The following is a 16,503-nucleotide window of genomic DNA, read 5'->3' as shown; positions in this document are numbered from 1 at the left end:
GCGGAAGCACAGTTCCCGCTCAGCCCAGTCAAAACTGTTCGCTGCTCTGGCACCCCAATGGTGGAACAAGCTCCCTCACGACGCCAGGACAGCGGAGTCACTCACCACCTTCCGGAGACACTTGAAACCCCACCTCTTTAAGGAATACCTGGGATAGGATAAAGTAATCCTCTTACCCCACCCCCCCCCAAAAAATAAATAATAATACATATTGTAAAGTGGTTATCCCACTGGCTATAAGGTGAATGCACCAATTTGTAAGTCGCTCTGGATAAGAGCGTCTGCTAAATGACGTAAATGTAAATGTAAATGTATAATAGCTAGCCTATATCATATGCAAATTGTTGATATGTCTTACAAATTGTTAAATTCAGTAGATTGAGATAAAAAGAGGAGTCTTCTAAGTGACATAATATTTAATAAAAACTGTTAGTAGCAAATGGTTATGGTAACGCCATTATACCTCAGAAGAAGAAGAATAACTGGGTGGTGGGGGCAAGTTGACGGACTTCCGGGGGCAGAATAATCTATTTTTTTTTAGCGTGCGTGGCGAGGGCGGAACATATGACGTCGTCAGCCGAAGCTCGGAGGTGTTTATTGTTCCTTCCCATCGAAGATAGAACGAAGACTAGCAAGGCAAAACGCTAACGATTACCGATACAATTTTCATACAGTTTAAAGTAGCGAAGCCACAGTAAACGGCCGAGGCAGGTTGACACAGGACCCAGTGGCCATGGCATATGCGTACCTCTTCAAATACATCATTATCGGAGATACGGGTAAGTAGTCACTGGTAGCAAAGATTGCTAACGGAGCTAGCAGCTATCTTTTATTTCCGCAGTGGTGGAGAGTCCAGTGACGTGGTAAAAGCGGAGACGCAAGGGTTGGGATGACATATCTATTTATCGCTTTCTAACATCGTTAATAGTATGCCATTCGCTTGTCTTTAACGTGAAATAGAAAACATTATTTGCACAATTTGTGGTCAGCTAGTGTGCTAATTTAGCAACTGTTGACATCACATCCAACAAGCTGACGGCCTACTGTCTTTCCGCTGTGCGTTGTGAGAGTGGTGTTATGCTACCGTACTAGGCTAACGTCGTTGGTTGGTTAGCTAGCTAGCTACTGTAGCTAACGTTAGCTGTTTACAGCGACATCAATAACCGTTATCTAATTTGACACCCCTCCACAACATGGGTGCTTGCACAGACCATGTCAGCCCCTTTGGACTCATTCACATCAATGTTTTGGGATTTCTGTTTTTTTGCGAGCTTGTAACTGAGCCACAAAGCAAGGCCACAAGCGTCAAGTCCTCTCCCTCGAAATTGAGTTTTACAGAGTTTTGGTACGGTTGCCTACGGCCGCCTCCATGGCTAGGGTTTTACTGTAGCGGTCTTTCATGGTCGTGTTTAACTGAGATAATGTACTCTTACACGGGTGTTGCGTCAATAATGTTACGCAGTTTGCTGTCATTTGTTGTTGCTAGATGAGGGCCTAGAACAGTAACCGAGGAAATATCGTGGATGCTGCCAAAGCAAGCCTATATATATTTGCCAGATAACTTCCTGTAGGTTGTTAGAAGCACTCAACGTAGGTACTTGTTTATCAAAAACAGTGCAACTAGCTGTGTGCTTCATCATCTTATTTGGTTAGATCAGTGTTATTATACATATTTTGCTTAACAGCTCAACTTGGATCCTTGTTGAAATAGCCTATTAGCTCTGCATTTTTCCCAGTGCAAAAGAGATACTGAGATAGGTTACCTTTAACTATCTCTGACTAGAGAGAATGTCAGTGTATGATGACGCAGAGAAATAAACACATGTCGCTGGTCCACCTGACATGAAGTGTACCTGTAACCTGGTTAGTATCTCAAGTCCACAGAGAGTGATGCTTAGACTTCCATCACTTCAGTGATTGATCACTAAGGCCTGTACATTCAAGGGTGTATGAGGCCTTTAAAAGTAACAACTTACTGATTTACTCTGTTTAAAAGTATCAGTGAAGTGAAGTGTATCCTACACACAGGAAAGCCAAAAACATATTTAGCAGCACGAGCCCCTGCATTTCTCTAAGATGAAAGGGCAGAATTCGACTTGAAGTATTTGTTGACAGCATATCATATGATGCTTGTTTCAATACCAGAGACGCCATTACCAACCCAAAACTCAGCGGTTAGCGTTTGGGAGTAGTACAGATCTGTCAGTGCATTATTTTCCAGACTTGCCTACATCCAGGAGAGTGTTTAATTTTTTTAATTTTTTTATTTAACCTTTATTTAACCAGGTAAGCCAGTTGAGAACAAGTTCTCATTTACAACTGCGACCTGGCCAAGATAAAGCAAAGCAGTGCGATTTTAAAAACAACAACACAGAGTTACATATGGGGTAAAACAAAACATAAAGTCAAAAATACCACAGAAAATATATATACAGTGTGTGCAAATGTAGCAAGTTATGGAGGTAAGGCAATAAATAAAGAGTTAGGCCTACTCCTTAAGTTTATTTGTGTAATTACTCATTACTAGAGTTTCCTGACCAGAAACTAGGGCCATGAGTTTTTAGTTCACAGGAAGAAAAAAATCCCAGCCCTACTTAGAAATACTATTGCAACAGCTCAGCCGCAAACGGGCCCGCTGAAGCTCGTAGCACGTAAAAATAGTCTGTCCTTGGTGCAACACTCACTACAGAGTTCCAAACTGCCTCTGGAAGCAACGTCAGCACAATAACTGTTCGTCGGGAGCTTCATGAAATGGGTTTCCATGGCCGAGCAGCCGCACACAAGCTTAAGATCACCATGCGTAATGCCAAGCGTCGGCTGGAGTGGTGTAAAGCTTGCCGCCATTGGTCTCTTGAGCAGTGGAAACGCGTACTCTGGAGTGATGAATCACGCTTCACCATCTAGCAGTACGACGGTCGAATCTGGGTTTGGCGTATGCCAGGAGAATGCTACCTTCCCGAATGCATAGTGCCAACTGTAAAGTTTGGTGGAGGAGGAATAATGGTCTGTGGCTGTTTTTCATGGTTTGGGCTAGGCCCATTAGTTCCAGTGAAGGGAAATCTTAACGCTACAGCCTACAATGACATTCTAGACAATTCTGTGCTTCCAACAGTTTGGGGAAGGCCCTTTCCTGTTTCAGCATGACAATGCCCCTGTGCACAAAGCGAGGTCCATACTGAAATGGTTTGGCGAGATCGGTGTTGACTGGCCTGCACAGAGCCCTGACCTCAACCCCATCGAACACCTTTGGGATGAATTGGAACGCCGACTGCGAGCCAGGCCTAATCGCCCAACATCAGTGCCCGACCTCACTAATGCTCTTGTGGCTGAAGTCCCTGCAGCAATGTTCCAACATCTAGTGGAAAGCCTTCCCAGAAGAGTGGAGGCTGTTATAGCAGCAAAGGGGGGGGACCAACTCCATATTAATGCACATGATTTTGGAATGAGATGTTCAATGAGCAGGTGTCCACATACGTTTGGTAATGTAGTGCAAATTGCCTGGATTCATGCGATAACAATAAATAGAACGATACGTTTGTCCCTCCCGAGTGGCGCAGTGGGCTAAGGCACTGCATCGCAGTGCTAGCTGTGGCACTAGAAATCCTGGTTCGAATCCAGGCTCTGTCGTAGCCGGCCGCGACCGGGAGACCCGTGGGGCGGCGCACAATTGGCCCAGCGTCTTCCAGGGTAGGGGAGGGAATGGCCGGCAGGGATGTAGCTCAGTTGGTAGAGCATGGCATTTGCAACGCCAGGGTTGTGGGTTCGATTCCTGTATAAAAAAAAAAAATTATGCACTCACTAACTGTAAGTCGCTCTGGATAAGAGCGTCTGCTAAATGACGTAAATGTAATAACAATGTGCACCACAGTAAAAAAAAAAAAAAGCCCTTAAACTATTACTAGTGGTTTGATGGTTGTAGCCATCAATGGTCCCATTAACAATCACCCATATTAGCAAACTTAGTTCATTTCAAACTTCACATTTCCCTAGGATAGGGTACTTATCGTCATGAACGATATCAGCAAAATGTCTGCGATAAGTGATCGGTATGGTTGGTGTCAATATCTTTCAGTTTATCGTCCCAGCTCTATGCTCTGTACACATTTAAGTAGCCTAGGCCCATGTCCCTTTCTGTCCAAAAATCATTTTACGCCTAGACCTCAGCATCTAGCTAATTAGTAGAAAGACAATCATTAAACATCTATAAATTAGAGTTTTCCCTCTCTGAACGCAGGCATGAAAGACAGAGCATACTGGGAGCAGATATCACTCATGTTGTCCTCTCTGCCTCTGATACTAAGCCTAGCAGTAAACAGACTTGTCCAGTTGTAACACCACAGACCTGTGTCATCCCCTGGCTTCACTGTGGACCATCATGTGAGCACCTGCAACCCAAGCTATCATATTGCTCACTCCCATTCTACATGACTGCAGTTTAGGTATGGCTATCCCAGCTGATGGAGCTGTTAGATATATCCTGTTGGTTACTAGGCTAGATGAGGTGATTGTGGAGAATCCCCACCTGTCCAAAAGGATGGGTGTTTCTCTCAGCCTCCATAACCTAGCGTTTTCACAATGGATTGTTTATTTTCACACCAGTGCCAAATCAAATGCAGAATTTCAATAAGTGAAGTTTTATTTGTCATATGCACAGAATACACATGGTACACAGTACAATGAAAAGCTTTTAGGCATATAGGCATATCATTAAAAAGCAACAGCTGTTTTCAAACAACCATATGCACCACAGAACACTAGATGGAATCACACTTCAAAGTATGGGATGCTCATCTCATTATTTTCACCATAGCAATTAGCCTACAGGTTGCTTAGGCTAATCTTTGATTTGGCAGGCCTGTCTAATTGAACTAGCAGTACCACTGTTTGTAATGACCTGACCACTAAAGAACCAGATGCACACATCTATTCAGAGCTAGAGGCTGATTGGCTAGCAGGTGCATGGTAATGTTGTGTAATGGTGACTTTGCTTTGTTGTTTCTGTACATCCTTCTCATGATGTCTTCCATCACCCTGGCTCCCCTGCTTAGCAACGGCGGTGGTAACCCATAGAAACACTAATGAAAGCCTTCTCTGGTGTCCTGAAGGTTTCACCTGTTTGTAGGGCTTTGACGATACCAGTATCATCTCAATATTTTTTCCATTGCAAAAATGAAAACACTAAGCAGACAAAACTCTTTGGTCCTTCAAAAACCTGCTGTATGTAAAATATTGTGTGCTATAGCTTGGAAAATAAATAAATATGACTCTGGATGACAACATAATGATGTTTGTTTCCAACATTAGGGCTGTTTTCCTACAGAAGTTAAACCCGCTTCGTGCTGCGTTTCCTTTTCCACAATACTAACGAGTATCGCGATACCGGTATCGTCCCAGCCCTACTTGTTTGCATTGTAACCATGTGGTGCTGCACACAGCTTTTCACAGGTCCCTCCTCCACTGTATGGCGGTGTGTTTCACGGTCACATTTGATTATTTTCTCTCACACAGGAGCACATCACACATTATTTTTAGGCCTGAGTCTACAAATAATTGATTTGGCTACCAATCATTAGGCACATTTTTGCAGTCATTATAGTCTGTGCTACCTAGGAGTATCTTGGTTTCATCACACCAAACAACCTCATGAGTCATGGCATTTGACATTATGGATAACATAGCCGGCCCTATCAGGAGCGTCCTCATCATGTTGACATGGCCTCTAATATAGGTCCTTCTGAAGAAACTATCTTGAAAGAAATCACTCTTCTTAACCACAGATCTAAGATCAGATAACACTATCCCACTCCCAAACTGAACCATTGAGGGGATGTAACAATATCTGACCCTGAATCTGTGGTTTACAGCATCCTCTACCTACTCCAGAAATGCATGATAATCAGAATTCTACTTGTTTGACCAGCCACCTGCCAGAAGCATCTTGATATGCTAACTAGAGCGAAGGCTCCAGCAGGACTGACTGAGCTTTTCTACCATTGTGTGGGTGTAGGGCCTGATACAGTCTGACATTTTACTCTCTCTTTCTATTACTCTGATGTCTAACATCATATTAAAGACTGAGATTCAGTGACTTTCATGTGCGTGAGACCAGATGCTGGAAATTGCCAGGGACTTCACAATACGATATTATCATGATACTTAGCTGCTGCTATGATATGTATTGCAAATCTCACGATTCTATATATATTGCGATTTGATATTCCAAACGTATTGCTCACTTATATGTCTGCTGCAGAGAGACGAGAGAGCATGAGAAAATGAGTTTTGATCAGTCATGGAAATAAGTGCTGAAAACATGTTGGCTCACTATTTAAAAAGAAGATGGAGGACAAGCTATATGATGAAAAATACCAGAGTTTTGGCATAGGTTCAGCCGACTAGCGTGGTTGGTTTTACAAAGCGTGTGTGTGTGACTTGCCAATGTTAGTCGTGGGCAATTCCACAGTAATGGAATTACGCTGAGACTCAGATTTTTCACTTTAAAATGTGTGCCAAACAAAATCCATTGATTTCAACGTTTAACAAACCATCCAACAAGGAATACTTTTAACAATTTACACAGAAAATTTGGCTAAAACACATTTACTTGGAAGAACAGTGCAGATGCAACGTTTGCTAACAGATTAAACTGTCATTTTGTTATCAAACTTTGCATCTTCACTGTAATTCCAATAAATGTGTTTTTGTCAAATGTTCTGTCTGAATTGTTAAAAGTAATCCTTGCGCATAGAGTTGTATGGTTTGTTAAACTTTGAAATGTATAAGTGAAAAATCTGAGTGTCCGCATAATTTCCTTACTGTGGAATTGCCCCTATGCAGACGGAGTGACTATTTGTTCCTCTGTTTTTAAATGCGCATGTTGTTTTGTTTTGCAGGTGTGGGGAAATCATGCCTATTATTACAGTTCACAGACAAGCGGTTTCAGCCGGTGCACGACCTCACTATCGGTAAGACTCCTCTATATCACACGTCATTATTCATTATAAGGTTTAACGACCGACTGTGATTGAAATGTATCCTGCATTCGCACTGCCTAGCTGTACTGGAGGGACCTCAGCTAAATCATCCCAGCATTCGGCTCAGATCCCCTCATCGTATTCATTCATTTCTAAAGGATTTTCATCCCTCGCCTCTGGTCTAACCTGTGAAGATGAGGGAGATGTGTTGGCATTAGGAGAGAGCTGGATGTATTAGCATTTTAATGATTTCATGTGTACCGGTTTGGCCAGTGTCTGACAGTATAGTAGATGAGACCATCTCAGCTGTAACCATTATACACCATTTGGCTTTTAGCTAGGGCGTATTTGTGGTGGAAGCAGGTAGCTAGCTTATGATTAAGACCAGGTCTTTTCCCTGACCACATGACCTGACCATTAAACACTAGCCTAGAACTAGGGCCCATGTTTTTTTTTCTGGTCAGATCACGTGGTCATGGAAAAACTCCTGGACCAACTCAGTGTTTTCAGCAGGAGTTGTAGACTGACAGTTTAACCTGGTGGTGGTGGGTGTCTTTCCCAGGTGTGGAGTTTGGGGCGAGGATGATCACTATAGACGGTAAACAGATCAAGCTGCAGATCTGGGACACGGTAAGATACCTGCCCTGTACCACATGAACAGATGTGATTTTACCTGAATACAGGCGACTCCTTGGTGGTATTCATTAGGGCACAGTGTAGCACAATATTTCAAAACGTTGTGCAACTGAAATTGACGTTGTGCAACGCCTTGGGACTGTTTGTGATAGCATCCTGTTATCCAGAACGATTAAGTAAAATGTATTAATGTCCTGCCCAGAGTGGCTGAAAACACGCTTTGGTCATTTCACTTCCTTATGTTATAAACACATTTACTAAGACAACTGTGATTCATATATGATGAATTAACATTATATCCAAAACGTCTGATTTTGTAACCTAATACTACATCCGATAATAAGCACAAGCTCTGTTGACAGAGCGGTGCCGCTTTCTCGCTGCGACTTTTGAGGATTTTTACATGTGGTGGTCGTCTGCAAAGTTGTTTCCGCGGGTCGCAAAAATTACATGACATGAGTGGAATTATTTGTAAAAGGCTTTGAAAATAAATAAAAACAAGTTACGCTCAGTGGTCCGTTGACATTTCAGACATACGCTTGTTTTTGTGAGACATTTTCGAACAATAACAGGAATTTCGCATTAATGAAAAGCGTATACTAAAATATGTAATGTCTCAAAATCGATATCAATCTTACCTCTATTGTTTTATGTCCTCCGGATTTGGAGAAGAAAGATGACGAGTCCAACGGTGAGCCTCTCAGGTAGCCTTAACTCTCTCACAGCATCCAGTCTAGCTGACGCAATGCTATTTTCATGGTTTCTGACCACTTTTTTTGTCACCCTAATCTTGGCCATCCTACAAGGATAAACACTAAAAATGTTGAACGGATTATGATAGAGATTGAGGTTTGGACTACTGGTTTTCTTAGAGGAGTGTCTACACAATTAACATATTATTTTACCCATTGGTCAAAATTGGTTGTTTTTTATTGGACACCCTAAATGTATCTAGTATTATACTGTCCCGATTCAATTAAATGGAACTTGAATTTATCTGAATTGCACTTATCAGGAGTAAACCGTAATCATTAATGTATGAATACTGTTTTTCAAAGTGATAAAAATATTTTCCACGTAGTGATGATCGCATCTATATCGTATGATGCCAGTGGCACCCACTCACAGTGTGTAATTCACCCAATTTAACCCAACAAGTCTAATAAGTTGTATTTTCTTTGAAGTCTTAAACACACACAGCATTTAAATAGTCTTAAATATTAGATCCAATATGGTGTATCTCCCTAATGGACTCTTGTACAGCAGGACTAGCTATTTTTTCCCCCTTTGACATGCAGTGAACATTTCGTTCAGCACGTGTGTCAGCATGGACATGTTGCAAAGGAAAATAATGACAGCGCCTACACAACAGCATGTCAGTTCGCTGTTCACACGTTTCACCCTCTTTTCAAATAATCTCTCAGCTTTGTCCTTGTGAGAAGTTTTCTATTTTGAATTTGACTTGTGTTTTAGAAGTGAAGGTTGAAGTGTGAAGTGATAATTAAGATTTCCCATTGTGGCCTTCTGGTGATTCCCTGTGCAGTGCTGAGAAAATATGAACGCAACAGGAGATTATCTGGTGTAGGAGTAGTATGACAATTGGCCTGTAGGGGGAGACACAGCCCTACAAATACGAATAGAATCCACAGCAGTAAAGCTGATGGTGTTGGTGGTCCTAGGCCCTAGAAAGGCCTTCTGGGCCACAGATGTAGAGCCTGCTGCTGCTGTGTGCTTACTAGGCCACATGGTAACTTGGGTGCATTTTGGTTGATGTAAAGGGGTAAGGCTGGAATTCAGCAGAAATAGATGCGGAGAGAGATGGGGCGGTAGGTAGCCTAGCAAGCGGTTAGTAACTGAAAGGTCGCTGGTTCGAATCACCGAGCCGACCAGGTGAAAAATCTTCCGATGTGCCCTTGAGAAAGGCACACAACCCTAATTGCTCCTGTAAGTCACACTGGATAAGAGCGTCTGCTAAATGACGTAAATGTAATATCTGGAGATAAAAACGACAACCTTTGATTGCGAACTTTGGTTATCAACCTAATAAAATCGTATGGGTATTTTCAACACACCACTATGAATATCCCTTCCATTAGAAGACAGTCACAATCAAACACAGGGTGTGTGTACTGGCCGTGTAGCCTTATCAGTGTGTGGGTGTCCGTGTGTGTGAGCACTGGAGGAGGAGCCGGGAGGCACTGCCTGCCCTGGGGGTGATGTAATAGCCCAAATCTGCATTTCTGGCCTTCCTGTAACCTTTGAGCTCTGGCAGATGGCAGGCATAAAAGTGTCATTCATCATTTATTCACAATGGCCTCCATTAGCTCCAATGTTAGCAGCTGCCTCGGGGGACTGTTGCCACGGACTAACTGAGGGACTGACTGGGCCTTATTGAATTCAAATGTGCTAGAGCGTTAGCTGCCTGGCTCGCACTCACCTGCTGCTAGGCCAGAGGAGAACAGAATCAAGGCTCAATAGTCCTCAGCCGTTAGCCAGGGAAGAGGGAAGCCATCTTGTAACACAATGACAATAGTATCTATCGACAGATCTGGTCTGCCTGCCTGCTATACAAACCAACACTGACTGTGGAGAGTGAGAGAATGGGGAGTTGTGATTGGCCAAAGTGGTAGAATGTTATATTATGGGCTGTGTGGAACACAGTAGGCCCCTTGTTTGTGAGGAGTCAGTCAGTCAGGGATGCAGAGAAAGAGAGGAGCCTTTTGTACACAGTGACAGGGGCTTGCCTGTGCTCTGCCAAGCTGCAGAGGGAAAACCAGGAAGCTTGGTTTTGGAGTAATGGCTCTCTAGTTGGGAATTTCTATGGTGTTAGGAATGTGTATAGATTAGGGAAAGGCACTGGGAAACCTGGACTGGAGGAGTGGGGTAGGCACTAGGCAGGTCATGAATGAGTAAAACATTGCTAGTTCCAGGAGTTTTTCAGGACTTGGGCTCATAAAAAAAACCCTGACCCTACTAATACGGTATACCAGACACTGTATTGGTATGAACAGCATTTGGTCTGTCCCAACGTACCCTTGAGCACTTAGCGTAAGACTCCTTTAAGAGTTGATACTATATTCAGCTTACTACTACTGTTTTGCCCTGCTGTGTGCTCACTGCGCTGCGTTGTAGTGCGCTGCCAGACTCCGGAGGTGCAGTCTCATTCAAATATGCTAAACCATCGTTTGTGACATCACGATGTCGTCACCATCGACGATGGCTGTCAAACAATCGTCGATAGACGATGCAATCGTAAAATAGCCTAACCCTACTACTACTGCTACTACTGTTTTGTAGTACTGCTGGCTCTTCTTTGTACCCTTTAACTATAGGTTGCTATGCTTCTGTGCTGAGGTTTGTCTTTGTTTTAACTGAGCATCTGTGTGTGTGTACTATGTCTGTTTGTCTTTGGTGCTAATTGTGTGTGTGTGTTTCTCAGGCCGGCCAAGAATCCTTCCGCTCAATCACCCGGTCCTACTACAGAGGGGCAGCCGGTGCCCTGCTAGTGTACGACATCACAAGGTCAGTCTGGTAGCCATTTTCTCCCCAGGCCTTATCATTCTATATAAACACTAGGGCTACTTTGGCAACTAAGTCAACTTTCCTCACCCAAGGTCCTACCCTACGGTTCAGGTCACGACTGTTGCTCTTAACAAATAATGGATTTTTAATGCTTTTGTGTAGGAGGAAAGGTCATCTCTTATCCAGCTAATTCAGTTTAACCATAGTTCGAGCGACTGAGATTGATGTTTGTATAATACATTTGGGATTTCATTGAATGCAATGTCTCCCACCCAATGTCCTTATTTTGCTCATGTAGGTCAACTTTTGTTGTTACAGAAGGGACCTACATTCACCTAATGAATTACGTTAGTTTACTAGGAAAGGACAATGTATTGTGTTCTTATGCTCAATGTTGCTCGTCTGTTCCTGTTTTACAGAAGGGACACCTTCAACCACTTGACAACGTGGTTAGAGGACGCTCGCCAACATTCCAACTCCAACATGGTCATCATGCTCATTGGGAACAAGAGGTCAGATTCATCTCCTTGTCACTCATGGTTACCAAACAACCCTGTCATGGTTGTCATGGCTACTAAACGTGTTACTAAACTGGGTGCGCCTCAAAGGTCTGAAATGGCACCCTTTCGTCATTTCCTCTTCTTCATCAATATATCTGAAAGTGTAGGTTATGTAAAATCAAAATGGTGGATGCTTGAGTGTGTAATTTGCTTTCACCAGGTCAATTTTATGATACAATTGCCGATGAAGGAAAGGAAAAAGGGAGCGGAAGTCATTTTTGACAATTGAGATGCACCCACCCAGTTTCACAGCCCCTGCTCCCTGTGTGTGCTCTTGTCTCCTCTAGTTAGATGACATATCTCCTAACTGGCAAAAGTGACAGAATGAATTAACAGATAATTTGGTGCAAAACACAAGACCATACTAGCGTAACACAGGGCTATGGTACTGTGTATATCAACTGTGGGTTTTTTGTTCACATAGTGACCTGGAGTCCAGGAGAGAGGTGAAGAAGGAGGAGGGAGAGGCCTTTGCCAGAGAGCACGGCCTCATCTTCATGGAGACCTCCGCCAAGACTGCATCCAACGTAGAAGAGGTACCTCTTGCTCACACTGTGCTATTTATTGTGTGTGTGTTATGTCAACATCATTTTCTCACACTCACACGTTTGCCTATTAATATACCCCCCTTTCTTGCTCTGACAAATATACACACACACACACACACACTCCAATGCACACATGCATGTCTGTTCTCCAGTGTGCTGGGTAGCCAGGCTCTATTTCTGAGGATTTAAGGCATGGAGAGACTGGTTTATGGAAACCCCCTCCCCCTGCAGAAACCCCTGGTATGATTAATTTGTCTCATTAGTGTCCCCTGAATCCTCCCGATACCTCTCCTCCTCCATCTCCTTCCCCCTCTCCCTCACTGCGACGTGACGTGTACATCGCCCACTTATAGCTCATCCATATTCATAACGTCCCCTCCCCTGTCCTCCGCGACAGCCGAAAGCCAATCAGGCCTCATCTTTTAGACGGTATGGTGGGTGGGTGGACATTCTTTATATTTCATTGACCCTGTGCTCCTACAGTAAGCACTATATGAAGAGAGATGTGCTCTCTGCCTGTGCTGAGGCTAATGCTGGGTCCCTGGGTTATGCCCTGGGCCTCTATGGCCAGGTGGGGGCGCTCTGCCTCAGGCGGAGGGAAACACATCTGTTGCTGTTTAACATATTAATGCGTGAAGAGGCAGGGAGGGTAGAGACAGGACCAGGTCGGGGTCTCCTGAGCTGAGGTGGACATTTGTTTTCAGATTCTGCAGCAGGCCTCATTCCGTGCTAAAAATATGAATTTCAGTCAGCATTTACTGTAGAGGAGGGCCCTGCCCTAGACTCGTTTTTGAGGTGTACATAAGGTTATGATTATACGGCCTAAACTGGGGTGTAAATTCAGGCTAAAACTAAGGCTAAAACTCCCAATTCAATGGTCTTCAAATGTTTGTACTGTACAACCGAAAGAAACTGATCATCTCTGTTTATACGTCTGCTCGCGTCGTTTGTACAGCGGAGCGCTGTAGATTTATTTTCTGTGGCAACAAGCCAGAGCCTCATGAGCTAATGCTACTCATCCTAAACTCCTGTATATCCCACTCTTTAGGGCTTATTCAGTCAACGAGACCCACATATATTGGTTTGATTGGTCCGAGGCTTGATATCTGGCAGGCTTGCCGATTTTTATAATCTATTATAACTGTCACGTCTAGGTTGTGTGGATTTTAGCTCTGATCCTGTACTAATTAGTCTGTCTTTCTTCTTTTCAGGCATTCATCAACACAGCGAAGGAGATATACGAGAAGATTCAGGAGGGTGTCTTCGACATCAACAATGAGGTAATTTGACATGAGAGAAACACATTTGGTGTCCATTTTGTATACTGCAGCTTTGACAAATACCATCTTTTTGACATATCTTGACTTTTTCGTTATAAGTCATCAACTGAGGTATGGCCAAGTGGTCAAACGCCCTTGCTCCCTTCGTAGTGGCCTAAGCCCACGTCATAAACAGAGTGAAGAGGAGTAAATAAGGATAAAACCTTGACAGAACAGCCATTGGATATAGTCCTATCTAACAAAGGTCATTTTGAAGGCCAGAACGCCATTGTGTTAGCTAGCTAACCCTATTACGTAGCCACATAGTTCTGAGAGACGATGCGTCCTTCTCTGCACTTCATATTTTGGAGGCAGCGTCTCCGCCTCGGCTTATTTGCAGCAGCCCACACTCCATCGCTCTCTAAAGGAGGGAGAGAAGAAGCGGAGCAGGTTCCAGTCTGCCGAGCCAAGCAAAACTTCCACCGTTTCTCCCTTCTCCTCTCCCTCCTTCCCTCTCTCCACTAGCCCTGGCAACTGGCCAGCGCATAAATTCCTCACATCCCACAAGGTTACAGCCAGCCTGAAGGAGGCGAGCCCCTGAGCAGCCATTGGGTATGCTTTTTATTAGAGTAGTAGGAAAGAGTACAAAAAAGAAAGAGGGGAGAGAGAAAAAGCGAGGCCAGGCACACGGTCCAAACCGCATCAGCTGACTGACGAAGGGGGAAGCCCTGGCTAGAATCCCCCACGCTCACTGGCAAACGTAGTGAGGAACCCCCTCCACCTCCTCCTCTTCCCTTAACACTATAAATCTGATTTAGAGCGATGCAGAGTTTCCTTAAGAGCTACTACTACTGCTGAAAGTCACAGCGGCCCAGGCTCACAATGGAGTGCCGCCTTTCAGCCGTTCTGCGCTCTCTTCAGCCACTGAAGGGCTGGGGAGATGAAAGCAGTGCGATGGATGAAAGTGCTGCTTGCTGCTGCTGAGTGTGCCTGTGTACGTTAGTGTGTGTTTGTGTGGGAGAGATGATGTGTACAAAGGACTGTGAGCCAAAGAGAATTTGCCACCATTGATATTGGTTGTTATGATGTCCATTTCATCCACCCCATAAAAACACAATCATCAAATCACACCTGACCACCATCAATTTCCATTTTCCTGACTGCCTGAATCCACTAACCGGTTGCATTGTGTTGTGGTTTTGTCTCGGCAGGCTAACGGCATTAAGATCGGGCCCCAGCACGCTGCCACCAACTCCACTCTCTCTGGTAGCCAGGGGGGTCAACAGGCCGGGGGGGGATGCTGCTGAACACCCCTCGCCCCCATGTCTCATACCCCTCCCAACCACCCCACCTTGCCCCGCCCCTTGCGTTTCTACTGGACTGGTCGGGCTCACTAACATTTTCTTAACCCCTCCCTCCCCACAGCCTTGCCAACAGAGAGTCTAATCTTACACTAGGTGGCTGTCAGTCAAAAATACCAAGCAAAACACGTTAAAGTACCCCGGTCCTGGGGCAAAACGCTCCCCTGTATAAGAGCATTGGAGCCTGTCTTGGTTGTAGATTGATAGGTTGTTACTATTGTGGTAAAACAGGCAGGATGCTTTAGGACCGGGACTCATCATATCTATCTGTACATCTGTCAGCCAGTTGTGGATCATGTCTCTTGTTGTTTTTTTTTACTCCCAAGTAAGGATTTTGTTTTGTTTTTCTTTGTGCCCTTTTGACTTAAAAGCTTAATTGTATTTAACACTACAAGGTTGGTCATCGATAGTATTTTAATCGGTTTCATGTGGGAGAAAGAAAGCTTTGGGAAAGTGGGGTGAACTCGAAGTTTGAAATAAAAGAGAAGCAACGGCCATGTCTAAAGTGAAGTTAAAAGAAGAAAATAGATAAAAAGCAGGACTGTTTTCATTCTGTATTTATCAGTCACATTCTGTATATATAGTTATAGTTATCCTTTCTTACTTTGGTGTGTGTTGACCAAGCTAGAATTCTTTGATGAATTTGTTGGGGAAATCTATACTGTACGAATAGAGCTTGAAACTGCAACAGTATTGCTAAAAAAAAACTGCTTTGACACAATTTTAAGATATTTTACGTAATTGACTTTGTTTGTCCTGCCACCTGCCTTCCTCCTCTCTATCTCTGTGCCCTAGATCTACAATGACTGTGTATAGAAACTTTGGCTCAATATTCTGCATCTATCTATTTTAATGCCAACATTTTGTGTTTACCTGTGTTCAATAACCACAAACCCCAGAATTTGATCACCTCTGCTCGGGAAAGAGATCGCAGCTGTTTGCCTTAACGGAAAGATTGGGACAGCAGAAGAAAATATGAGAAAAACATAATCAGGTTGCGAAGGAATCATTCCAGTAACTACATTTTGCATATTCTTATACATGCATACATGCTTATAGACACATTATTACATAAAACACACATTGCATACTCTAAATGTATACATGCACATATTTAGAAAGTACATGCATGCTTAAATGCATACATGTATACTTACACACACACACAAACAAACACGCACACACAACCTGTGTATGTCTATTTATACATACAAGCCTGCATATATATATATATATATATATATATATTTTCTCTTCAGGAATTTGTTTTTCATTCAGTCCATTGTGGAGCGGCGGTGCAGAGCAGCGTTTTCCTGTAGGTGTGTGTGAGTGGCTGTGTACAGCCTTGCTTTCTTTGGCAGTGCGTTCGGTTAGTAGATATTATGGAGAACATCTCGTCTGTCGTCAGAGGGGCGCGGGAAAAGCCAAACCTGGAGTATCTATGTGACCCCCTAGACGTTATTTGCTGTGTTGGTTCTTCTTAAAAATGAAAAAATGATATCACAAACTATAATAAAACATTCTAAACTGAAATATTTTATTGTCATGTGGGGGGGAAATTGCTATGTTTAAAATTTTCTTTTTGTAATTTACTTTTTAGAAGTGATATTTTGCCTCTGGTCTGTCTATAGTTATTTTCTGTG

The 16,503-nt window shown here is 43.4% G+C and overlaps 1 protein-coding gene across 1 annotated transcript; it reads left to right on the top strand.

Annotated features, from left to right (window-relative positions):
* Window positions 1–560: 560 nt before the first annotated feature.
* Window positions 561–16,393, top strand: LOC121535132 (ras-related protein Rab-2A). The gene is made up of 8 exons (XM_041841876.2): window positions 561–779; window positions 6,894–6,965; window positions 7,537–7,604; window positions 11,050–11,132; window positions 11,552–11,644; window positions 12,117–12,228; window positions 13,452–13,520; window positions 14,711–16,393. Exons 1-8 carry the CDS (start codon window positions 734–736, stop codon window positions 14,804–14,806), a joined length of 639 nt encoding a protein of 212 aa, XP_041697810.1. The 5' UTR covers window positions 561–733; the 3' UTR covers window positions 14,807–16,393.
* Window positions 16,394–16,503: the final 110 nt, after the last annotated feature.

This window comes from Coregonus clupeaformis, chromosome 21, assembly GCF_020615455.1.
Source record: "Coregonus clupeaformis isolate EN_2021a chromosome 21, ASM2061545v1, whole genome shotgun sequence".
In the NCBI taxonomy this organism is placed as follows: domain Eukaryota; kingdom Metazoa; phylum Chordata; class Actinopteri; order Salmoniformes; family Salmonidae; genus Coregonus; species Coregonus clupeaformis.
The sequence above is the reverse complement of the archived record's forward strand: the minus strand, read 5'-3'. Positions and strand labels throughout refer to the sequence as shown.